We start from the raw sequence: 27,291 nt of genomic DNA, 5'->3' as shown, positions 1-27,291 counted from the left end.
ATGCAGAACGGCCCGTTCTGAAATCAGAACGGCCCATTCTGGGACTCATCCAGAACGGCCCGTTTTGCATGCAAAACACCCCGTACTCCAACCAGAACGACCCGTTCTAGAATTTGGAACGGCCCGTTCTCCCTCTAGAACGGCCCGTTCTCAACCACGAATTATAGGTAAATTTAATAGCTTGGAACGGCCCGTTCCAGATTGGGAACGGCCCGTTCTGGGCTACTAAATCACCTATATTGGGATTTCTAAAACAACTTGCTACGTTACAACTTATATTGGCCCAACTTTGTGGCCAAATCCAAAACTCAAGAGAACTTCCAAGGGTCGGTCCAAGTCCAACAAGATTAGAATAGAGATGGACATTAGAGAACAACATAATCGTGTAAAAAATTGTTCCTATTGTCTCACTCTTGGTCACACTAGGAACACATGTCCAAATATTGATCATACATTTAGTTCCCGACACCATTGATTTTTGTTGTTGTAATGGGTTTTAAGCTTGATAAATATAATTGTTTAATTTTGAGAATGTCATTGTAACTTCTAATTTTTTTTTGTATTCCTCAATTATTTTCATTTGGTATACATTTTAAATTAAAAATAATTTTAATTCTTAATAAACAAATATTAATATTAACTAACTTATTAAATTTTATCAATTCTATTAAAATAATCAATTATATAAACATAAAATTATTTTTAATTTATGTTTATCTTATTAAAATATTATTTTTCATCTTCTAATATTTAACTTATACAAATAATATAAAGAAAATACATAACTATTTTTCTTATTATACATGTTTTTTTATCATAATTAAAAACTATTTATTTAATTTTGTTATTTTAAATATATTTTAATTGTAAGTATTACTAATATTTTTAAACACACACACATATAATACATTCTAACTAACTTATTAAAATTCTAACTTATTATGAATATAATTTATTAAAATTATTATTTATTTAAATTTTACCTTATATTTATAATACATTTTAAAACTATTTTTAATATTTAATTTATATATATATATTAGAAATACTAAAAAAAGAAGTTAAACTCCTGCACGGAATTCGAATCCTCGGGGATCGAATTCCGGCAGGGGAAATGCAATGTCCTTATAAATGTAATTGTGGGGGAATGTGTACTGTGTTGGTCGGAATTCGGCTCCCTAGAGACCGAATTCTAACCATGCATAGGAAAATAGTTTATATTCATAAATATATTATGGGCAGGTTTATTTTTGTATTTTTTTTAAAAAAAATTCTAGCACAATAAAAAATTCTATTTATGGAAGCCACTAGCACTAGGTGTCACTAGTGGAAAATTAGCATATTACGTCACCCCTTTTACGTCAGAAATACGAAAATTCGACGTAAAAAAAATGCGGTGGCATTTTTGTAATTTTTGCGAACTTTTTTACGTCGAACTTGGTGGGGTCCGACGTAAAAAAGGACGCAAATTTGAATAAGAGAGCGCGAGGCACACCGTGAGCATTCACTCTTCATCACTTTTCATTTTTTTCTCTAAACCCTCTCCCTCTCCTTTGTTACTGAATCGTTTTTTTGTCTTTTGCAGAGGGATGAACTCTTTGTTACTCATTTGCACATTGTTGCTGCTCCTCAGGTATGAATCAAGGTTTCGTTAGCACTTTTCTACTTCGCATTGCTACTCTGGCTATCTGTTTTATTTGATTTTTTGGTTGTTCTATTTGTATAGGTAGTGGGCGTTTTCTTTTGGGTTGTTATACGAAGCTGAATGGCTTGTTATGCAAGCAGAACGGCCTGTTCTGCTTGCAGAACGGGCCGTTCTGCTGGCATTTTTATGTTTTTATTTTTTATTTTTTTCCTACTTTTTCACGTCGGATGTCGTAATGTCCGACGTAAATTTACGTCAGTTTTACAGATCCGACGTAAAATTTACATCTCCCGCTTCTACGCCGGTATGTTTTCTGACGTAAAAAGCTGAAAATGTCCGACGTAGTACACCTCTTTTATACTAGTGTGTCTCTCAATTCTCGAATCTTATGTGTACTATATAGTGAGAATAAATTAACAAATAAATTATAAAAAAAATGTTGCAGTTGTTACATAATTTCATTTAGTTGATTTTGCAATCATCTAAACAATTTTAATAAATTTATAAATAAATATATATATATATATATATATTGGTAAGACCGAGAAAAAAAGGTAAACCCCTGCACAAAATTCAAATATGGGGGATCAAATTCCAGCAGGGGAAATGCAATGTCCTTATAAATGTAATTGTGGGGGAATGTGTATTGTGATGGTCGAAATTCGGCTCTCTAGAGACCGAATTCTGACCATGCACAGTAAAACGGTTTATATTTGTAAATATATTATGGGCAGGTTTATTTTTGTATTTAAAAAAAAAATTCTAGCACAGTAAAAAATTCTATTTATGGAAGCCACTAACACTAGGTGTCTCTCAATTCTCGAATCTTATGTGTGCTATATAGTGAGAATAAATTAACAAATAAATTATAAATTTTTTTTTGCAATTGTTACATAATTTCATTTTGTTGATTTTGCAATCATCAAAGCAATTTTAATAAATTTTTAAATCACAAATAATATATATTCTATTTGTAAACACTTTTATACCAATAACAAATAAAAATTATTTTTATATAATTATTAGCATAATTATTATAAAATTAATAAATTTTATTCTTATATATATATACACACATATATATATATATACATGTGTATATATATATATATATATATATATATATATATACATGTATATATATATATATATACATGTTTATTTGTTACTAAGTTAACAAATCTAATACTTTATTTGTTACTTTGTTACAGAATAGTGTAAAAGTTTGGACAAGATGGGCCTAGCCGATTGTGTCTTGTGCGATGTGGTGTATTAAGGATGTAATATGATTGTTAATTGTATATTTGTACTTGAGATGATGAAATATGTGAACATGATTTGCATGAGGGTCATGTATGACATCCATCATATGCATATGTGATTTTTTTAATGGGTATGATGCGAAATATGTTGTTAGGGAAGGTCTCCTTGTGTAAAAGCTTAGGAACTCATGACCTTGGGGATAACTAGATTTGGGAGCCTTGGTCTTGCTTGTTATGGCATAGGGTGAAACTTGGCTAACATAATTATCTCAACAGGCCACTGATGTATCTCCTCTTAGTGTAGAGTATTGTGATGGTTGTGACTCGACATGTTCTCTTAGGCTACTCAGGTTTCGAACAAGGATAAATGGTTTTACTGGCCTCACATGCATATATATTAGGAGAGTCTTGTCTATTGCATTATCATAGCATGACCATTGTATCTTGATTGATTATGAATTATGAATGTGATAAATGTTGAATGTATGGAATAATTATTGTTACACCTCGATATTAATTATGTGTGTGTACACACAACATACACACACACACATACATACACACACACACACACACACATATATATATATATATATATATATTATTTTGTACTGTCAAAATGAGATGTTTGTTACTCCCTTTTCTTTGTTGCTTGTTCTTGTTGTATATTTTGAGTGATATTTCCAAAAGACTAAAATATGTATTATTTAATTTTTATTAAGTAAATATTTAATTTATTTTTGTTGATTGAGTCTCTTTTATGCTTATTACTTTGTCTCTTAAGAGTTAGTTTTATCTTATCTTATGGACCATTCGACTTGGTCTTAGGTGATTTTAAGAAGCAACTTTTTCATTATAAATATAACATGTAGAATGTTTGTTATTATACAAGTTTCAAATTAGAAGGTAGATCATGATTTGTAATTGATAGTGAAGATGAATGATGACAAGAAGATTAACCATGAAGATGGATAGCAATGTACAACAATCTTAAGGACTTATTTGTTGTCCATGAAAATCTGAGTTTCACGGTGGATGGTACGACACAGCGAAGCTAGTGCCCTTGCAAAAGAAAGTTCAACAATGACAAAGCATCGGTAGAAGGCTCAACGACTAACAACAAATAAGGTTCCAACGATTGAAAAAGGGGAATGGAGAGTGACAACACTAGGTTTTTTCAGTGAGGATGGGTGCGACATTGTCGACGAGCTTGCGACAAAGATAGTGGTGCTAGTGTGTGTTCTTGTTGGTGCAATGGTACCTCGTGTTGCATGTTGTAACGCCTAATCGTATAAATATTAATCTCAATATTATTCATATATATATATATATATATATATATAATATTTATAGATTAAAAAAAAACACATGTATATTATTAATAATGTTATACATAATAACAAACTACAAATTATTAGCCACTACGTGCGTAGTTACTTACTTTTTACATATATATATTACAATACGTACATATTTACATACCATAGTTTCTTCTCTACTATAAAATTTACATAGGTAGTTGAAATAAATTTACAATAGGATTCACATGATTTGCAGGGAGTAAGTAAAAAGTAACAACTATGGGCCCATCTATCACAGTTGGGATTTCTTGATTTGGAGAAAAGGTGAATGAAGACACAACTACTCCATTGAAAGTAACTGAGTTGGCTAGAGCGTCAACACTCCATGTTGTGCCAGAGAAAATTGCAGAAATTACTAAAGGAAAAGAAGTTGGAATTGCTGGAATGTTCATCTATATTTATTTATTTATTTTTATAAATATATTATACAAGAAACATAAGGAGTGAGAACAATTTTCAAATAAATATTAATAATTACATAACATACATAGTAATAATTAATACTAGAAAATATATACATAAAAATTTGAATTACACTTGTAGTGACTAGTCAGGATAAATGAGTATTATCATAATATCAACTAACAAAAGGATTTTTCACCTTAACTCCTTACTCATTTAAATCCCCAAGATTAAACTTCCAACTACAAATTAATTCAAACTTTCATTCTTATGGCCATAAGATAATTTTAATAAAACTATATTAAAGTTAATCATAAAAATAATTATGCTAAAACAATTTGAGTATTTATCATTAAAATAATGTCTATGTAAATGGAATATATTAAGAGTATCAATCATGTAAATGACAATAATAATCATTATAAAATAATTAAATAACATAAAATATGAACACCTTATTAATTATTATGGGTAAAAATAATCATAGTTTAAGCAAATAAATGAGGTTAGGGACACCTCACTAAAGAAATATACATAAAATATAACATAAATAAATAAACATAATAACATTAAAATTTTAAAAAGATAAAGTTCTCCTCTCCTTATCTTAATATTTGAAATAGTATCACTCAAGTTTGTTCTTTCTCTTGTTTTGTTCTACCACGTAAATCTGTTCTTGTTCACGTAAATCCATCTCTCCACCCTCAAGTCTTAGTGACCTCCCCTTTTGCATTTGATTCCTTCAGGTAAGGCCTATTTATAGGCACTAATGTAATGATTACATTTACTATATTTTTACTACAATTGTTAGATTTTTACTACAATCTTAACTAAATTTTAGTTTAGTTAGTTTCTCGTTAGTAATAGATATATACGAATCTTGGTAGCAGATATCTTCGCAATTGAATTTTACTGAGTACAATCTTCTTTTATCTTACGCTATCTTGAGTGCTTTATGGATTATGCATTTATGGAGTGCAGGTTATCTTATCTAACTGCATGTTCTTTTTTTGAATAAAAGCTAATTATTATAAAAAATATATATAACTATTATAAAAATATATAAAGAGACATAACATAATTTGAACCTGTGACCTATAACTTATAATTCCTATGTATCACTAAACAAGCCACTAAACTATTCTACTTTATATTTATGTATTATATAAATTATAATATATCTAAAGTAATTATAATAATTAAAATATTTCTAATATAATTGAATATTCTATATATATATATATATATATATATATATATATATTTACCAGGAATATAAATTTTTTATAAGGTATCAAAATATCAGTATTTATATATTTATTAAAATATGGTAACTAAAATTTAAGAATTTTATTTTATTATATTATTTATTATTATTATTATTATTATTATTATTATTATTTTAAATAAGATAATAATAATAAAATTGGGAATAAATATTATATGCTTCTATTTTATTTTACAAAAAAAATGGTAATAAAAATTTTAATGTGTTATAATTATATAAAATATTGTACTTATTCTTTATTTATTTTTAAACTAAAAATTTAGACTACTATTTTAAGGAGAGTATAATAATAGAATTGAGAATATTGTATATGAAATTTAAGACATTACACATGTGAAGCTCATTCCCAAACACAATGATCCCTTGTCTTCATTTCACAATGATAAAAGAACAACAAGAATGGTTACAAAGACTACTTGATTGAGATAAAAAAGATTTGCACAAAAAGGAAAGCCCAAAATCTTTGCTAAGTCCCTATGGGGAAAATATGACCCATAGATTTTGTAATGGATGGTAAAGCCTAAAGGAACTTGCCTAAAGATTTTTGTAGTGGTTGGCATGTTGCATCCAAGACTCTTCATTATGATTATGATAACCGTATATATGTGTAGTTGTGGGGGACATTTGAAAAAAAAATAGGTGAATTGAGGCCCTAATGCAAGTAAGTTTTAAACAATGCAACTTTAAAAGTTGATGCCATATTATAATATGTATTTTACTATGATTTAAGAATTTTGGTGTAAATTTTTCCAGTGACAATTATTCTTGAAAAGAATAAGAAAGATCTTTGAAAAGTTTGTTATAAGATATGAGACAAAAGGAGGACTTGATAAAATTATTTATAAGTTGTATACTTTTTTGTTGACTTCTTAAGGGAGTAATTTCTAGTTTTGATTATAATACAATACCTCTATCGCCTCTTTGAGATGTGAAGTTGTCTAAGTTAGTTTTTGAAAACATTTATCATTTATTATATAAGATGTTGGGAACTATGTGAATAGTTAGAAAATTTTCAGTTATTTTTATTTGACTATAGTGTCAATGTGAAGTTCTACATGTTACAAAATTTTACATATTATGAGGTATTAGAGAGATACCATAAATTAATGGTATTCCACATTGTGGATTTTCCATTGTATTAGAAATACAATGATAATAATAATTGGGATAATAGAACTAACAAGTTTTTAATTGAGAATAACCCATAAAATTTATAAAGTGATAAAAGGTAGATGTGTATATTATATATTATATTCAAAACCTTTTGTATATTATATTTATAATGAAAAATTTATTTCTCAAAATCACTTAAAATCAAGTCAATCGACCCATAGGATAAGGTAAGACTAACTATGAACATGGTGAAGTAGTTTAGATCTTATGCAGGAAGTCCTCTAATAGATAGAAGTTTATATATGTGTGTGTATATATATATATATATATATATATATATACATATATATATATACATATATATACATATATATATATATATATATATATATATTGGTTATTTTATATTATGACTTGAATTATATTAGTTGAATTTGTTTCCACATCAAACTTTTATTTCCTTGTAATTGCTTCGAACTTAGTTTTGCTTATTGATGAGTTTTGATTTGTAATGTGTTACTTTTGTCTAAGAGGTTTAAATTCATTTAATAAAAGTATTTAGATAAATTATTTTGAAAAGTATTTTAGTTATATACTATGATAACATGTGGGGTAGGAGTATCACAAAAGCTATGTTTCCCTATTTTAATAGATTACAACCATAATTTATTAATTACAATAAATTTGTTCTATTTTGTGAAAAGTAAAATTTCATATTTTAATTAACTACAACTTATATTTAATCGATCATAATATACTTGTTATGTTTTCTTAAAACAAGGAATGTTTGTTTTAATTAATTACATAGTGTTAGTAGTTTTCGATGAAATCTTGAAAAAACAAGTTAATTGAATAAATCTTTTTCTTAATCGATTACACTGACTACTGATTACCATAAGCATTTACCTTCTTATTTTAATCAATTACAATTTTGATTTAATTAATTAGAATCATTATAGAAATAACTAAGGAAGTATTTTGATGATTGAATTAATTGATTACAAGGATGTTTTAATCAATTGCAATGGTTACAAAAATGTGTTTATAAATAACATTTGATTATCCCTTTGAAAACCAAGTCAAGAAACATTTCATAATGTTTTTCCATATCTGAGAGAGATTTTCGTCACTTTACCATGGATCATCACCCATTACGACTATCAATGTTTTTCAAGAACCCAAGGTAGAAAGGCTAATCTTATGAAAAGAGCTATACATCAAGGTGTCTTTTTTTCCTAACCATTAGTTTGAGGGTGGTGTTCTAATATATAGAGAAGGGTTATCTAAAGGTTCTTGCAAAAATTAGATAAGTTTTCCAATTGGGAAAGGTTGAAGACAATTCATGGATATTGAGTTGGGTCATTCTATATCAAGGCATTTTTGCATTATCAACTTGCTTGGGGGATCCATCGATATCCCCCCACAGTTACCCTGTATAATAGCAAGTTGGTGAAGAACGTGGCTCCATACAGTCAAAAAATCAAGTGTAGAATTCTTTTTTGCATTCTTGTGTAGAAATTCTAGTGTGTAACAACCTGTCAAGTCGCTGCATTTAATATAACACAGTTGCTACACAACAAAAAACATAGAATAATCAGCTACACTAGAGTTCTCATGCAACAATCACCCGGACATTCATACAACAAATATATGTATAGGATGCAGAAAATACAAAACAATTCTTGCCAATATAACTTGAAAACATAAAGCTCTTTAAGGGATTACATATATTCCATATACACATATACAATATACATCAAATATTGTATACAAAATAACCCTATTGACGGTCAAGTGTCTGTATACAATAATAATGCATCAGAACAACATACTCAAAACAAATCATAACATCACCATCCACCAATAAGCCATACCAAGTATAAGAAAATTTTTGGCCCGTTTTAGTTATAATAAAAATTTGGCTCGATTCACTTACAATCTGACTCACCATGAGTCAATCCATGACTCATGGATTGGTTCACCTAGCATACTTTTTATTTTTTTTAGGTTCCCAAATGTAATTTATGTGATTGTACATTTATACAATTGACTAAATTTTGTACATACTAGTTGTGAATTATGATAATTAGTGTCAATTTGATATTATTTGTCAATATTTTATGCAACAACTTTGATTTTATAAGTTGATTGAGTTGGTTGTGGATAATGTCTATTTTTTTTTGACATTTTATTTGTCTTATTTGTTAACATAGTTGTAATTTTAAAATACAAGATTGTAATATATATTTTTTCTATAAAATTTAATAATTTTTTTAATTTAAATAAATGAACCCATTTAATGCATCAACCAATGGTAAATCGAGTCGGGTTAGTTTTTTTGAAGCTCATCTAAAGGCAAGTTGGGTTGGGTTGGCCACCTATTACCCAACTCGTGGTGGGTTAGGCTGGGTTACCCATTTTGATAGCTTTAATTATAGTCCAACAACAAGGAAAAAAGTAAGCCTGTAAAAGAATCAACATAACAAAAAATAGTGAAATCACAACTTAAACAACATAAACAACTTTAAAACATCAAGTTAGCCCATAACACGATGTCTACTTACTTTCATCATTCACAACAACTAGTATAGTTTACATCATGTACAACACTCTCAATATACACAACGTTAATCATAACTTAAACAACTTTAAACAACTAATGAGTTGTTATGCATATCAACTTATGGAGATCTCCTACATTTGAGATGAATAGTCTAAATGGTTAGACCTTACTGAACCATAATGTTTGACCTGACACAACCAAATCAAGTATAGACAACTTCAAGCTTCTTTAAGCACCAATTTAACAACTTAAACTTCATTTCTCATGTTTCGTTACTTAAACTAGGAAAGTCTAATATTATTGTTAGGGTATAACAACTTGGGTGTGAGTCTACCATAATCGTAGCATGCATATCTAAGCCTAATGAAATTAGCCTGCCAACTACCACTACAAGAAAAATGCTGATTTTCGACGGAAATTTCCGACGGAAATAGGTAAATTTTCGACAGATTTTGCTATTTCTGACGGATTTCCGACGGATTTCAATCCGTCGGAAAAAGTGGCGTCGGAAAAAAAAATCCGTCGGAAATTTTTCTGACGGAATTTTTCGACAGAAAATTCCGTCAGAATTTTTCGACAGAAAATTCTGTCGGAAATTTCCGACAGAAAAATCCGTCGAAAATTGCTGTCAAAATTTCCGACGAAAAATCCGTCGGAAATTATAATTTTTTTTTTAATTTTAATAAATTTATTAATGTAACAACTCTCATATTTGGCTTCTCAAGGGTTCTATTTCACAATATTTCACTGTTTAGCGTGTTTTATTCTTACTTGTGCAATTTCTGGGAGACTTCCCAGAAGGTCACCCATCCCAGTACTAATCCAGGTCAAGCACGCTTAACTGTGAAGTTCTGATGAGTAAGCTACCGAAATGTCTATGTATGTTGTCAGTATAACTTGTACAAATTAATTCATTTAAGTCATCCTCAAATATACAATCTCATATTTGTACTATAATAATAATATATAATAATTTTATATTATGAATAATAATAATAATAATAATAATAATAATAATAATAATAATAATAATAATATATTTAATTATTCTTTATTTATATGTACTTACTTTTATAATTAACATCTACTTATTTTTATTTAAAATTATAATTTAAATTATTTAATTTTATAATTTATAATGATAATATAATTTATAAAATTATAAATATTTATTTATTACATACTTATAAATTAAATTTTAATATTTTAAATAAATTATTAATTAATTTAATATATTTATTTACCTTAAATCAAACATATAAAATTTAAAAAATGTATTTATCCTTATTTTTTTTTTCTAATTATCAACTATTAATAAAATACTAACTTAAAATCTTATCTAATTATATATAATATTTTCATATCAAATTTAAAACCAGATATTAGTTATACAAAAATATTAAGATCATATAGTAAATTGTCAATAAGATTTTAGTTAAATAATTTAAAATAATTAATATTTCAATTATATTGTTAATTAGCAAATAATTTATTCCAAAACTAATTAATTTTTTATATTAATTATTAGTAAAATTTAATAACTTTTAATTTAACAATTAATTGGATCGATGAAATTCAACACACCATGAGTTATTGAGCGGAATAACTTTACCAAGAGTTATTTTGTAAGTTATCTTAAATCAAACATATAAAATTCAAATAATGTATTTATCCATGTTTTATTTTTTAATTATCAACCATTAATAAAATACTAACTTAAAATCTTATCTAATTATATCATAATATTTTCATATCAAATTTAAAACCAGTTCTTACATTTTCGACAAATATAAATTTGTCTGAAATATTCTATCAATAATATAACTTTTCTTACAAAAGTTTTCTCATCAAAAATATAAATTTTTCGACAGATTTAATTTTAATTTATAAAAAATCATATTCGATTAATATAACATTTTGTATATATGATTTAAGAGTAAAAGATTTTCAATTTAACGGTTGAATTTACAAAATTCACATTTAATATAAAGTTATTGAGCGGTGTAACACTTAGTAAAATTAATACCATTGTAATTATAGCTCCCCTCATGTATATATATATATATATATGTGTGTGTGTGTGTGTGTGTCTATATATATATATATGATTTAAGAGTAAAAAATTTTCAATTTAACGGTTGAATTTACAAAATTCACATTTAATATAAAGTTATTGAGCGGTGTAACACTTAGTAAAATTTATACCATTGTAATTATAACCCCCCTCATATATATATATATATATATATATATATATATATTAAATGCGACTTTTACAATGTATTACACCGCTCAATAACTTTATATTAAATGTGAATTTGGTAAATCCAACTGTTAGATTGAAAGTTCATATCTCTTATAGATTATATATACAAAACTTTATATTAATCCAAGATGATTTGATACTTCATTTTTATAAAACAAAATTGATGTAATATATTCATTTCAAAATACACTAAAATATGAACACTTGGATTATCTTCCAGTTGTTGTTCAATTTTTACAAAACTTGATATACACGTATAAAGTGATATGAACTTTCAATTTAACGGTTGGATTTACAAAATTCACATTTAATATAAAGTTATAGAGCGGCATAATACTTAGTAAAAGTTACACCGATATAATTATAACCCCTTATATTATATATATATATATATATATATATATATACACACACATACATATATATATAGCGACAGCTGCACGTTTGGAATAGTGAGGCACTTGCCCTCACTACTATTTGACATATACATAATTTTTTATCTAAAAAAATAATATATTTTAAAAAATAAAAATTATATTCTAATAAAATAAATATATAGATTCAGAAAAAATGTTTATTTATTTGATATCTGTCAAATTTTTGAAGGAAATTAATTCTCATGTGATAAAAAAAATTTCTTAATAATGAATTAATTTTTAAAAAAAGTTTAATTATAATATATATATGTATATATATATATATATGTCTTAATATTCACATATATAATGTAATATATTAAAACAAATAATTTTTTGATAAAATAAAATTTGTAGCATGCATGTTTTTCTTTTGTGTTTTTTATTTATTGTATACGTTGATTGAAAAAATCAAAATAGTAAAATTGTATACATTGATTAAAAAAATCAAAATAAGAAAAATCATAAGATTTATATTTTATTTAGAATTGTTATTATAAGATATATTTTAAAATAAATTATCATCTAAAAATATATATTAGATATTAAAAACAGATTTATATCATAAATAAATTAAACTTTATTTTTATAAATTTAACATATAGATTTTTATATTTTTAATAGTGTTAAATTATTATAAAATAAGTCTATATGATTGTAGTTCTACCCAAATATTTAAAAATTATCTATGATAGATAAATAAGTCACACTTAAAATATATATTTTTAAAGAAAGTTAGGTTCAAACCAAGTAAATTATAATAAAATATAGTATAACCTAATTTATTTTCATCTTTAATACTAATCGTAGATATAAAAAACTTGTAATAAATAATTATAATATATATTTATACCTTTAAAAGATATATAAAATTTTTAATACTACAAATATATATAAGAAATTAAAAATAATAAATTAAAAAAAGAAATTTAAAATAAATTAAAAATAAGATTTCCGACGGAAAATGCCGTCGAAAATTTCCGACAGAAAATTCCGTCGGAAATTTCCGATGGAATAATTCTGTCGGAAATTTTCCGGCAGAAATTTCCGACGGATTTATTTTTCCGTCAGAAATTTCCGACGGAATTTTCCGTCGGAAAGTTTCTATCGGAAATTTTCGACGGATTTATATTTCCGTCGGAAATTTCTGACGGAAAATTTTCGACAGAAAATTCTGTCAAAAATTTCCGACAGAAATATAAATCCGTCGGAAATTTCCGACGGCATATCCGTCAGAAATTTCCGACGGCATATCCGTCGGAAATTTTCCGTCGGAAATTTACATTTTTCTTGTAGTACCTTTCTAGCAAATAGTTAAGGATTTTAATCATTGACTTCATACCTTACTTAAGTTTGGTCACTTGTAACACGTATGACTCAACCTGATCTCATACAACCCATATAAAAACTTAGAGGAGACAACTTTGTGGAGAAAAGATAGACACTAGAAGGCGAGATTGAATAGTATATATAAAAAAAATACATGTTTTTAAGTATGTAAAGTAGTACCTACAACAAACAAAGCGTTAATAAGAGTGATCAATAAACACAATATTTTTATATTGGTTCACCTCAACCATTGAGGTTACGTCCAATTCTCAATCCAACTAGATTGAATTCCACTAACTTTCAGCAAAGTTACAAATATTCTTTTACCAAGTCGTTTCCGACTCAAATAAGTGTTTTTTGACTAACCTTTTCAAGTCACCACCTAAGTATTCTTTTATAGACAAGCTTTTATAGGTTCAAACCCAAGTATTTTTTTACAACCAAACCTTTTCAAGCTCAAACCCAAGTATTCTTTTACAGTCAAGTCTCTCTAGGCTCAAACTCAAGTATTCTTTTATAAACAAGTCTTTTCAGGCTCTACCCTATAACAATGGTTATGAAGGTATTACAAGGTTATAATTTTCATTCTTCTAGACATGATTACAACAATCATTTAAGTATAAGAAAGCTCTTGAAGAAGATATTCTCAAAGTTTTTATATATTTACACTTGCAAGAAACATGCAAGAAAGCCATGTAGTACTAATACATAACACAAATTACACTCCAAGCACAAACACATTCACAACTCAATACACAAGAGTCATGGGCTATGATGCTATTATTTTTATATGCATGTGGTATCAATCTCAATTTGCATAAAGAATACACGTATGAAGTAGTCTTTGAGTACATGGAAAATGATTATCACACAATGGGTAAACAACATGATGTCCTTTCTTACTAGAATGAAGATTTGTCAACAGCTAGTTAAGGTACTATAACTACACATGGTTACTCCTCATCCCACTCATAATTGAGATGTTTACCAGCGTAACACATAGATCAAGTTAGAAGACCATAAATAGAGACCTTTTCACATAAATTCACATTTACCTCCAAACTAACTATGCATGGACCCAGTCACCACATCCAACACATGAAAGATGCATAATCTACTTGTTACTAGGCAAAGCCTAAATATTCCTTTGGTTAAACCACCATTTAAACTTCCGAAATGACCAAGCATATATTGGATTTTACATTGTAAAGCCACTACTTAGACTTAACTTGCATCACACATATAACTCATAGACACAAATATCTAAATCACATAACTCTCACACACACATGTCCAGATGCAAAAATAGTTCATCTCACAACTTATCAATCACATAACTTTTACTTTAGATGCTCAATTATAACTCATAATTACTTTTTAAACTCTCTTATACTTTTCTCTAATCCATAAATTAATCACAATTAAATAACCTAACCACTTCCCAAGCTTAGTACACTTTAATGGGGAAATAACTCAAAAATTGTATCAAGAAACTTTGTCGAGTGAGACCCCCTTCACTTAGCCAACTACCACTTAATGTCACACATTGGCTATGGGATTTTCGTTCTTAGCCAATTACCATACAAAATCACAAATTAGCTGAAAGGGACTCCCCTCGCTTATATATATAGATATATATATTATATATACTAAAATATTATTTACTTGAAATCATTTTTCAAATATTCATTAATAGTAACCAATTTTGTAATTAACTAATTGTTACAAATTACTATAAGCAACAAATCACTGTGATTTAAATGAAGGAATAAATAAGTCAATAAGGCAAATAATATAAGAAAGATAAGAAAATTTAAGATTTAATTAAATGAAAGTAAAGATATTATTGTTAATAATAGTATTAAAGTAAACACAATACTAAATTTTGAGTGTTGGATTTGATTAAAAAAATAGACGTTGAACAAAATAATCTTAATGTAGCCGAGGTTTTCACTATCCTAATTGCTAATTTTTTTTAATAATTTTATTGTAGAGTGAATATACTAATTGCTATATTTTTTCTTTTCTTTTTGTATTGTATAAAACACCTTTGCTTACAACACACCAACCTCGGGTTTAAAAAACCAACAAACCACACGCTCGACGTTTCCATTTCTTCTCTCTCTCTCTCTCTCTCAGTCTCTCTGCTCTGCTTTCGATTTCATGTTCACACTAACGTGACTCACGTGACTCGCACTCACTCTCTCTCTCTCTCTACACTTCCATTTGTCAAATTGCGTCACGCAACCATGACGTCACTCTACCGGCACTTCTCCACCGCCGGCGCCGCCTCCTCTCACTGTCAACTCCGCCTTCGCCTCCGCTGTCCGCCGAGGACCGCCGCCGTCCGCTACGGCCACTCGCCTAAGTGGCCGGGAATCGCGCTGCGAATGCCGCCACCGCCGGGAACTGCGAAGTGCGGCGGCGCGTGGGAGAGATCGGGCGTCGGCGAGGGCGAGAGGGCGGGACGCTGCCCGTGCGCGGTGGGGGAATTGGCGGAGAGTGGCCGGGAAAGGCGGAATCGGTCGGCGGAGGTAGTGGTCGCCGCCGCGGTGACGGTGGTTATGGGCGCCGGAAACAGGGTGCTGTATAAGCTGGCCTTGGTTCCTCTGAAGAACTATCCCTTCTTCTTGGCTCAGCTTGCGACCTTCGGGTACTTTGTTTTGTTCATTTTGTTCGGCTTCTTTGTTCTTGTTGAATTGATGAATACGGTGCTTAATTCTTGTTTTAATTACGTGTTTGAATATGCTGTGTTGAATAATGATATATATATATATATATATATTTATTTATTTTATGAGTGTGTTGAATATCTATGTGATATTTTTTAATCATATTATTTGGTACGAATGCTTCGAGAAATCTGGGTGATAATTTTTAATTAGTATTCACATCATTTTTTTTTCTTCATAATATTCGAATCCAAAAGCTTGTTTAAAAGATACCGAGATGGAGTCTAGTTTTTGTTGGTATATTTATTTGATGTTAATTATGTTTAATCACTTTAATGTGTTTGAATATTTATGATGCTGTGTTGAATATATTTAGTTATTTTTTATTTGTGTTGTATTTAGCGTATCTCTCAAACTATAATTGTGAAACAGCTCCTTCAGTCAATCTTGTTTATTGAGTAATAGTACAACATTAAGATTATTATTATTATTATTAGTATTCGTATTAGAACATTGGAAAAAAAGAGGAAGAGAGTAAAATTGAATAGAAAATGAGAACTGCACTTTCTGTTGTCCCGGATAATAAAGTTATTAAGTATATAATAGATAAAATAAAAGAATATGTATAAGCTTATTATTATTATTATAGATTATAATTTTTTTTTCATAAAAAATAGTTCTAAAGTTGATAATTAAAAACTAACTTCTACTCGTGAAACATAATATTTATAGATTATAGATTGTTGTTATATAAAGGAGATGTTAATTTTTAATGTACATATTTCATGCCTATTTATATGGCTAATTTATTGTTCAACTGCTACTGATTTTGAACTAGTGTTAAATTAATTGTTTTCATTTTTCTATTTTACCGATAAATAAAAAAAATGTGGAAGGACATCACTTTGAACGTTGCCTGTTCTTTTTATTAATTATTATTATTTTGTTTTGGGGGGTTGTGGTTTGTGCATTGTTGCTCAATTATCAATTTGGTGGGTTCCTACTTTTCGTGTGGGTCCAAGCATTATCTGACGTTGTTTATGGTTCACCACTTTTTTCTTTCTTTTCTACTTTGGGGTGAATCTTCTTAATCTTAAGGAGTGAGTTTTAGTCTCTAGTGCAGAAGAATATTTGTTAGAAAAGGGAATTTGGTGGTGAAATCGGTCGGGATGGAATTTGGAGTAATTCTGTAATTTCTGTTGTTTGATAAAAGTGTAACACGTAACAACTTTAGTTTAGGGAATACATTCTTCTTGGATGCAGAAAAGTGTGTTACTGAAGTAACCGAGTTGAATGTTCATGGAAACTCCACTTTTTGAGAATTTATAATTGATGAAAGCTTTTTCCTACAGAAAAGTAGCCACATTTTTTTTTAAATAACTGAATGCCTTTTTGATTTTTGATTCAAAAACTGAATGCCTTTGATTCCTGTTATAAGATAATTGTTAAGCTAAAATATATTTTTAGTCCATTTGAATATGTTTATTTATTTTTATTTTTGATTTTAATTTTCACAATTTTAAAAAAGAATTATATGTGCTTTTAGTCCTTGAATTTTTGTTTTTAGTTCATGGACAGATTTCTTATTAGTTTTAGTTTATAAAATTTTGTCAATTTTCACTTTTAATCTTTGAATTTTTCTTGTTAATATTTTGGTCCCTAATGTCAAATTTTTTGTTTATGGAGAAAAAATCCATAGACTAAAACTAAATAAAATTTGTTTAGGAACTAAAAACAAAAATTGAGAGATTAATTTAATCTTTTAAATAATAATCTCTGCCACTACCTAGTAATGAGGTGACATCTAGCCATGTGATTTCTAGGCGTTAGCATATGATGGAACATGTCAAGATACATGCCTTGATATTAATAATTGATGATATGAATCATTTTAAAAATTAAAACTTATGATGATTTTTTTTTTTGAGGGGAAAACTTATGATGATTAAAACTAACAATTTTGTGTGGATTCGGGATGATTAAAAACATATTTTATTCTAATACTTATATGTCTGCTACTTCTATATTTAATTTTTTTGGCAATAATCTGAAACCAGACAATCCTATATGTTTGATGAAAAGTTACTTTCATTTTTTACCCTGATGAATAGCCTAAAAATGCTGTCTGTCTGCAAGAGTTTCTTCCTCTCCCTTTTGGAGTTATTAATGTTTACAAGAGTTAATATAACTAACTCTAGTGATATTTTCTTCCTTTCAGATACGTAATCGTATACTTCTCTATTTTGTATATGCGGTACCAAGCCGGCATCGTCACTGATGAGATGTTATCTATGCCAAAAACTCCATTTTTAGTTGTTGGTCTCTTGGAGGCTCTAGGTGCTGCCACAGGAATGGCAGCAGGAGGTAATGTTTGTCCTAAGTTATTTTTACCTGTTTTGCAATGAATCTTCCTTCTGTCAATTCCATCAAATTTTCATTGTAAGCTACTGAATTATTAAGACCAAGAAAAAAAAAGAGTAAAGAAAAAAAATCTACAGACATATTGATGATGATAATTTATTTTAGAGTGAATCAGCGCATACTACAACTGCTGTTAGTAGAATATATTAAATAGACTTAAATATGTTTTTCTTTCTATATAAAATGAGTTAATTTTGATTTTGGTCCATTTAATTTTTTTATTTGATTTTCATTATTTAAATTTGAAAATCATTGTTTTTGATCCGACTGTGTAATACTTGTTAACTGCTTTTGTGTTACAAAATGTCAAGTGACCATGTTAGATGACACTTATGAGTGTGAAATATACCATAATTTTTTTGTTGTAAAAAGGACCTGAGGTAATATATATTAGCATGAGACACCTCTAAAAGAATTCTCAAGATGCCAAAAATAAATGTTATTTATGTTTCTTAAAGTGAATAATATTAAGGAATACAATTAGTAATTTTAAATTTTGAAAGGATGAAAATCAAACACAAATATTTTATTCAAATTTAGAGGAATGAAAAACAAATTTTTTTTTTTATAAGGATAAAAATCAAAAGTTTATTATGACTAAAGACATATATAAGTCTATTAAATATTATGATCTTTAACATCATAAGTTTTTGCAGTACTGACAATGTATAGCATAAAATATCTCTACTATCAGAAGTTTTGTTTAAAATGCAAATGCTCGAAGAGGATTTAGTTTTTCACGATGAATTAAGCATATTTGTTAATACTAGATGTGATATATTAAGATACTTGTATTCATTATCCACATTTTATATTTTCACCTTCAACTCTAATTTGTGATGGTGCTGCTTTTACTGCTACCTCTTCGTATTTTGTAAATATTGTTGGAGATACGAGGATAATAATACATTGGTTTGTACAATTTTGGTTATCTGAATTTCATTTAATTGTTTGTTTCTCTCTGTTATATCAGCAATGCTATCTGGAGCATCAATTCCAATTTTGTCTCAGGTAAAAACCATCAGCAATCAATGCTTTCTTCCATTTATTCTCAAGTTCTGTTAGCATTTACATTCTAGTGCTATAATAAAATATAATTTTTTCAGAATTATTCACAGTACACAGACTTTATATATGAATGAAAAGGAATTGAAAAGGTAAATGTAAATATTCCTTAGTAATTTTTTTTCTTCTATTTATTTGTTGACCATCGAGTACCTAGCACCTAAAGAAGGATGACCCTTTCACTTGAATATGTTTCCTGCTTGATGGCTGGTCAGATGTCCTAATAGTAAAACAATTCCCTTGAAAACATGGTGACAGAATGTAACCATCCAGATCTGTGCTGTCCAAGTTGGTCAAAATAAAAGATTTGGTTTATAGAGCTTATTTACTATACATTTATTAGCTCATCTATTTGCATTGATTTATCCGAAAAAGCAAACTATAGATGAATAGTTAACATAATTCACTTTCAGGCTTTTCTAGTGTGGCAAATTCTCCTGTCATTTGTTTTTCTAGGGAGGCGATATAAGGTCAACCAACTACTTGGATGCTTTCTTGTGGCAATTGGTGTAATTCTTACTGTAGCAAGGTCAGTCTATATCAATTTTTGTAGATATTAGGTTATGTTGGCTCATATATATATATATATATATATATGTTTTTTTGTTAACATGAACACTGCACTCTGGAACCATGTGCCCATAGGCAAAAGAAACATACATGAATGAACAAATAAACCTTTTTTTGGTAGTGAATCGACAAATAAATCTGAATGGTCATAATCATTTTGACACAATTATTAGTTGTTTATGTTTTTGTTTGGGCAAATTGATTCAAGTTTTCACAACTTATTTGGCTGTTCAACATTACATGTTAATTCACCCTCTCTCTGTCCCTTGCTTTAACATGTGAGTTTAAGGGGATGTGGGTTAGAAAAGTAAAAACCTACTTAATGATTTCAAATTTTATCAACAGATTTCAGCCGAACAGCAAAGTTAAACTTTTGGTATAAATGTTAAATCCTTAAGTAATTTCGTAAGTTCATTCACTAGTGTTTTTTTTTTTTTTTTTTTTTTTTTTCTTTTTGTTGCACCACTCGTATAGTTTTTAAAACAAAGTTGTAAAAATTTATTTAGTATTTTAATTTTTAGCTATATACTTTCCCATATTGTTTTTTGTTTGATAAGGAGACATAACTTCTTTCCATTGGGTCAACTTCTATAGGGGTAAAGTGGTACCTCTTGTCATGAATCCATGCTCAAGCCGAGGATCAAACTCTGGTCCTTGGTTAAGGATCATGTGTATAGTTGTTGGACCACTTGTCCTAATGATCTTTGGTATATAATTTCTCGCATATACAATGTAAAATTTTTCAAGATATTTTGTTCTTTAAAAATTAGAACTTTCGAAATAGCGAGTCTGTTTGATTTGCTAAAAAAATATGGTATTGGATAGGACAAATATAATTATTCCATATTTGATTTAAGAAAAGATCACGGGACAACTCTTTGTTATTCAATAAACCAACCATGGGATAACATTTTGTTTCAATCACAAATGCTTAAAAGACAAAAATACCTAGATTTATTTCTCATTTAATAACTATATATATATATAAGTATATATTTTTTTCTTTTCTTTTTCTCATTGTTGGAGATTCCACATCGTCTAAAAATATGACCTTAATAGTATATATAAGCGGGTTACTTTGTAAGCTAGTTTTGTAGGATTAAATTAGGCTTCATAACCTACTTTCTTAAGATAGTATCAGAGTCTATCCTAGTGAATATTGATTGTTGTTGGGTTTATCTAGCCACCCTCTCATGCTGTTATTGGACTACCTGCAATCAGTCGTGTAAACTTTATGCTCGAGATGTCTAGTTAACGTGAGGGGTGTGTGTTGAAGATGTTACATCGACTAGTAGTATAATCATAATAGTATATATAAGTAAGGAACAATTCTCATGTTGTGAGTCAGTTTTGTGAGGTTGAGTTAGATTCATAACCTATTTTCTTATATGACACGTATAAACTACGTAAACTTTGTGTTTATGCTTGGCTTTCTGATTTTACACCCTTGTTTACTTAATGTAGTGGATCTGGTGCTGGGCATTCATTGAAGGAAGCGGGTATATTTTGGAGTCTTTTAATGATAGTTTCATTTTTATTCCAAGCTGCTGATACTGTTCTGAAGGTGGTTGTCTAATTTAATGATTGTTGTGTATTCTAAAGTTTTGAATTGTTTCTCTGTGGTTACTCACGGCCTTTTCATACTCTAGGAAATAATCTTTTTGGACGCAACCAGAAAACTGAAGGTGTGTACAGGGATGAATTCTTTTAGTCCACGTGTTGTATAAATTATGACTTTGGAAATGGAAGTTCATAGCATAGGGCCATTTGAGACTAATCAAGTGATTGCACTTCTGGTGTACACTTGGTAATGGTAACAAAACACATCCCACTCAAACTTCAATACAAAAAGAATTAAGTTACTAAATTGAAGTAGAACCTTCATAAAAATAAGTGCATATTATTGGCTACATTAAAGCTTCATACAAAGTCACAAGTTACCTTATACTCATGCTTGATAGACTTGTTTATGTTGCCAAGTTAAACGATAAAATATTTTTTATCATTTAAGGTTCTAAAGTTAAGACCATCCTTTGTTGTATGGTTATCGCTAATTATTGTTGTTTTCACTTTCTGATATATGGTAATTAAGTAATTTAGTAATCAATATTCAATGTTTTCTGAAACAGGGAGGTTCTTTGGATCTGTTTGTTGTCAATTCCTTCGGATCTGCATTCCAGGTAGGCTGCAATTGTCATGAAATTTGCTTCTTTTGAATAACTAAATAATTAAAAATGTATGCCTAAATGCTTACTGTAGGCACTATTCATATGCCTCCTCCTCCCCTTCTTATCGAAATTATGGGGCATCCCCTTTGGTCAACTGCCAAACTATCTTAAAGATGGTGCTGCCTGCTTTCTGAATGTTGGGACGCTGTCAAGAGGTATGCAGCCATATTTTCTGTTCCATATTCTTATTTCTTTCAGAAAGCGATAACCATAAGTTGTCTTTTGGTTATCCAATGTGTTATAGCTTAGAGTCAAATTCATCAATGATATTTATGATCCAGATCTACCATCAATCACAAGGCAAGATTAATTTACACATAAAATTTCATGTACAAAAAATGACTGTATGAGAACCATATCCTGTTTCATGAGCAAATCCCAAATAAGGAAATAAAATATAAATATAAATCTTAGCCAAAAAGTCAGTTTTTTCCTTCAAATATTTTAGTATTTGTTTTCATCATTTTTGCAGCTGTTATTAAGTTTGAAATTCTAGAAACGGAACACACTAAGCAAAACCTAGAATTGAAGTGGCATGCATGCATTTTGTGGATGATTTAGTCCTTGTAGAATGGCGAGAGATTAAATGGTAAACTAGAGTTGTGGAGTGAATCTTTGAACTTACATGGTTTCCATTAAATTAGATGTAAGACAAAGTACATGGAATGTAAATTCAGCATGCTGACATTGGGTTGGTGTTGAAAATGGAGAGCTGGAGATTATACAATTTCACAAGTTGCACAATTTAGGTATTTTGAATCCGTGGTACAAAGTAACATGGAGGAGTGGTTCATGTGTTGTTTGGGATCAAAATGTGTTGCTCAAACTTAAGCAAAATTTTATTACACAGCCTAAGATCAACAATGGTTATTCATTATACAAAATGTTAGGCAGTAAAATGCTGAAGAGCAAAAAAATGAGTGTTGTAAAGAAGAGGATGTTAAGGAATGATGTATTTGAGGGAAAGTAGGAGTAGCACTTGTTAAGGAATGATGTTTGGATTGCACCTAAGATGGTAAGGTCATATAAGAGGAACCCATATAGAATCCCAAACAAGAGTTTATCAAATGGAGAATAGCCCATTAAGGTAAAGGAAGACCGAAAAAAAACTAATTGTAAGTTGAAACAATTAAAAGAATTATACCTAAATTGCCTCTCCAAAGATTTGGGCTTTGATGCGACATAATGGCATCATTTGATCAATGTAGCAAAATCCACCTAGTGGGAAATGCTTCTGTTTTTTGTTGGAACATCTAAATAAACACTTTCAAATTATTTTTTTGTCCTTTTCTTTGTGTTTCATTTTTTTTTCCCTTTGAAAGTTCCACTACTTCTCAACCAACCAAATTTATAGAAAAGCTGGCAGGTTTGGAATGTTATTTATGTGGACTGGTTGGGTTAATTCAAATTCTGATGACAAACACAGAACAAGAAAAGTTTTGGCATATATGACAGTGTTCAGCTTTAGGGTTTCATCATTATCAAAACGTGAATGCTGACAGTGGTAGCTAGTTAAATAAAATGTTAATTGTATGCATACAATTTGTCAACATTGTAAACTGTTCTCGGGAAGCTTTGTTTCAAATCCTAATTTTCCTTTTTGTAATTCTTGTGATAAATTTTTTTTAAGAGAGTAATGTTGCAGTGGATTTGGTTTGCAGGATGCGATGGAGCTCCCCTGCTGCCCTTGTTATTTGTTATTGTCAACATGGGCTTTAATATCTCATTGCTTCATCTCCTCAAGATCTCTTCAGCTGTTGTCTCTTGTCTAGCCTCCACATTTTCAGGTATTTTGTTTGTTTCTTTCAAAAGTATATATGTTAATGAGGAAAGTATCCATGAGACATCTAAGATTTGATGATGCAGAATATGTTTTGAGGTTTAAGCACTTATGTTATATTTGGAACATTCAAGATTAGTTATGGAGACTCCATGCATCAGAGAGTTCTCTTTTTTCTCTTTTCCGAGTCAGGAAATTCATTGTTTCATTTTTCTTTCTTGGGTTTTCTTATTAGAATACAGCCAAGGCACACTGTGGAGGAAGGGGTGGGGAACTGCTGAATTTTTCTGATCTGGTAAATAATAATAATGTCTGAGAGGACTATCCACGGGGAAAATATTGCCTAATATCAGAAGGAATGGTTAAAAGTTAAAACTTAAAAGTTACCCAAGGCCTAGCTTTAGTAACTACTTTTCTGTGTGTCAGGAAACATGCTAAAAGAGAAACTTTGGCATGTTTATGCGGTTGCTAAACTCGGTTCACTTTTGTGCATGGAAACTTGATATTTAAACTATTCTCATAGTTACTTTTTTCTTCATCCCTGATAGTAAGAATAGATCTAGTTAGTAAAAAATAATAATAGGTTGGCTCAGGGTCATCATTTTTCGTCACGTCTTTTGGCTGCCATTTCCCCGCAGGGTGTAGTCTGACTGGCTTAGTAAAACTAACCTAATTCTTCTCGTAGAAGAGAAAATTGAAAGTTAAATATACTTTTTTATATTCCTGTGAAATTCATTCACGTTATAAAACTTACAATATCTAATCTGTGCTGTTTTATTACTGTTGTTTAAAATCCCATTTTAATTAATGGAATAATGACAAGTTTTACAGTGCATTTGGGTAATGAGCATAGTTAAGTTTTTACAATTGTAAAATCTATTATAAATTCTTGCTAATTGGAAATTGAGCTTAACCCAACTGATTCAATTTGTCTTGTGGCAGTCCCAATAGCAATCTTTGTGTTCACGCTGCCATTGCCATACCTTGGTGCTCCTTCTTCTCTTCCAGCAGGCTTTCTTGCAGGTGCCGTCATTCTTATCATGGGATTACTCATTTATGCATGGACCCCTTCAAATGGTTCCTCCAGTACATCCATCCCAGCTTCCACCTAGAGAAGCTTGGAGGGTTGGAATCTCAATATCTGCACCCTTGCCCCCCAAGTTCTGACGGGTAGGTTGCACCAACCCTCATCACAGCAAATGGCACAACACAACCAATGAATGACTCAGGTCCACTCTTTGTGATTGATTATCACAAGATGGAGAAATGCAAATGGTGTACTCTTTTAATAAAGTGCTAGTCCCATGAGAAAAAGGAAACAGAGAGGGAATCCTCCTGAGCTTGCCCGAGTAAATAGAAAGCATATGGATTGGTCATTTTTGATCACTCCTCACTCGCATATGAAAAGGTGTTCAAATTTTGTGTTAACTTTTAATAATAATGATGATAATTGTAGTAATGATAATGATAATGATGATGATAATAATGATGATGATGATGATGATGATAATGATAATAGATTAAAAATAAAAATAAAAATACAGAGGAAAAAATATTTATGAAGAGGAAATATAAAGTAAAATGTCAAAGGAGAATGTTAGAAGTTCGGGGTTGGATTAAAAGTTATTAGCTCAAATGATTTGTTGATTGTGTTTCTTAACCAAGGATTTTAGTTTTGGGCATGGGGTCTTGGTGTACCATTTTACTTTTATAACTTTTTTATTAAATAAAAAATAAGTTGAGAATAAGAATAGTATGTACGTAATCCTAAAATTAAATTTTGTTGTCATTATAATTTTTATGGATAAAAATAAATTTAAGATGTTTGGACTTTATTGGGTCAAAATAGAATCATGTTATGAATAAGAATGATTGATTGTTAGAGGAATGACTTTTTCGGATTCATAACAATGTGTATATAGTTTGTTCTAATTCTTTGGAATCATTATAATATTTATTTTTGAAATGTGAATTTTCCAAAAATGTATGACATAATATTTTTATTTGGTCATTGATTCATTTGGAGCTTCCTTCCTCCTTGAGTCAAATGTTTTTTCTACTTAAGAACATGTTTTTAGGTAAAGCAAAAAGAAAGTGGAGGGATATTTTTTTAGTATGTAACAATTTGAGTTATTTGGACAAACAAAAATGAAATTGTTTTTAGAGACAAAATTGTGTTGTATTTTGATTTTTTTTATCCAATTAAAGCCACTTTTTGGCATTGATGGATGTATAAGAATGGTTGTAGGTCAGATTTTTCTTTTGCATTTTAGTGTATTGACTCATGATTTTGTATTTTGGGAAGTTAGATAGTGAGTTGTTAGTGTATATACTTTTAGATTTAAGCAGCTTTGTTTATGGGAAGTTTTTATTCTACTTTGTATAGAACTTTTGTATAACCTTTTTCTTTATTTTTAATTTATATATGAGATATGCTTTAAAAAAAAAAAAAGAATGGTTGAATAACGGGTATGTATTAATTGGTGAGTTAAATGGAATGTAATACAATAATAATCACTCCACTTCACGTGTATAAATTATTAGAATAATTCTATTTTGTAAACTATTTATGGTATTATTTTCTCTCACATTTTCTGTTCTTGTAAAAAGTTGAACTTCACTATTTTAAAGGGTAATATATTTTTTTTATATTAAATGAATAATTTATTATTCATTAAATAATAATTGAATATCAAATAATATATATATATATATATATATATATATTATCTTTAAAGTATTTTTAACTTATGATATCATTTTCATATTTATTTTAATAGTTTCTTTTTGAAAAGATTGTCAATAATTAAACAAAATATATGGGGATATAAAGTGTCTTTTGTACACTAATATTAATAAAATTGATTCTCTTATTTCGTGTGCACATTTGGGGCATTTGGAAAATTATTT

General features: G+C 28.9%; 1 protein-coding gene across 1 annotated transcript; it reads left to right on the top strand.

Moving 5' to 3' along the window:
- Positions 1–15,712: 15,712 nt before the first annotated feature.
- Positions 15,713–25,891, top strand: LOC109790534 (protein CLT3, chloroplastic). Its single transcript, XM_020349718.3, has 10 exons — positions 15,713–16,298; positions 18,536–18,681; positions 19,712–19,749; positions 20,217–20,332; positions 21,838–21,937; positions 22,023–22,058; positions 22,503–22,553; positions 22,633–22,756; positions 24,263–24,388; positions 25,324–25,891. Exons 1-10 carry the CDS (start codon positions 15,895–15,897, stop codon positions 25,491–25,493), a joined length of 1,311 nt encoding a protein of 436 aa, XP_020205307.1. The 5' UTR covers positions 15,713–15,894; the 3' UTR covers positions 25,494–25,891.
- Positions 25,892–27,291: the final 1,400 nt, after the last annotated feature.

Source organism: Cajanus cajan, chromosome 2 (assembly GCF_000230855.2).
Source record: "Cajanus cajan strain Asha chromosome 2, NIPB_CcT2T_4, whole genome shotgun sequence".
Lineage (NCBI taxonomy): Eukaryota > Viridiplantae > Streptophyta > Magnoliopsida > Fabales > Fabaceae > Cajanus > Cajanus cajan.
Note: the sequence above shows the minus strand (reverse complement) of the source record. Positions and strands in the feature narration are given on the sequence as shown.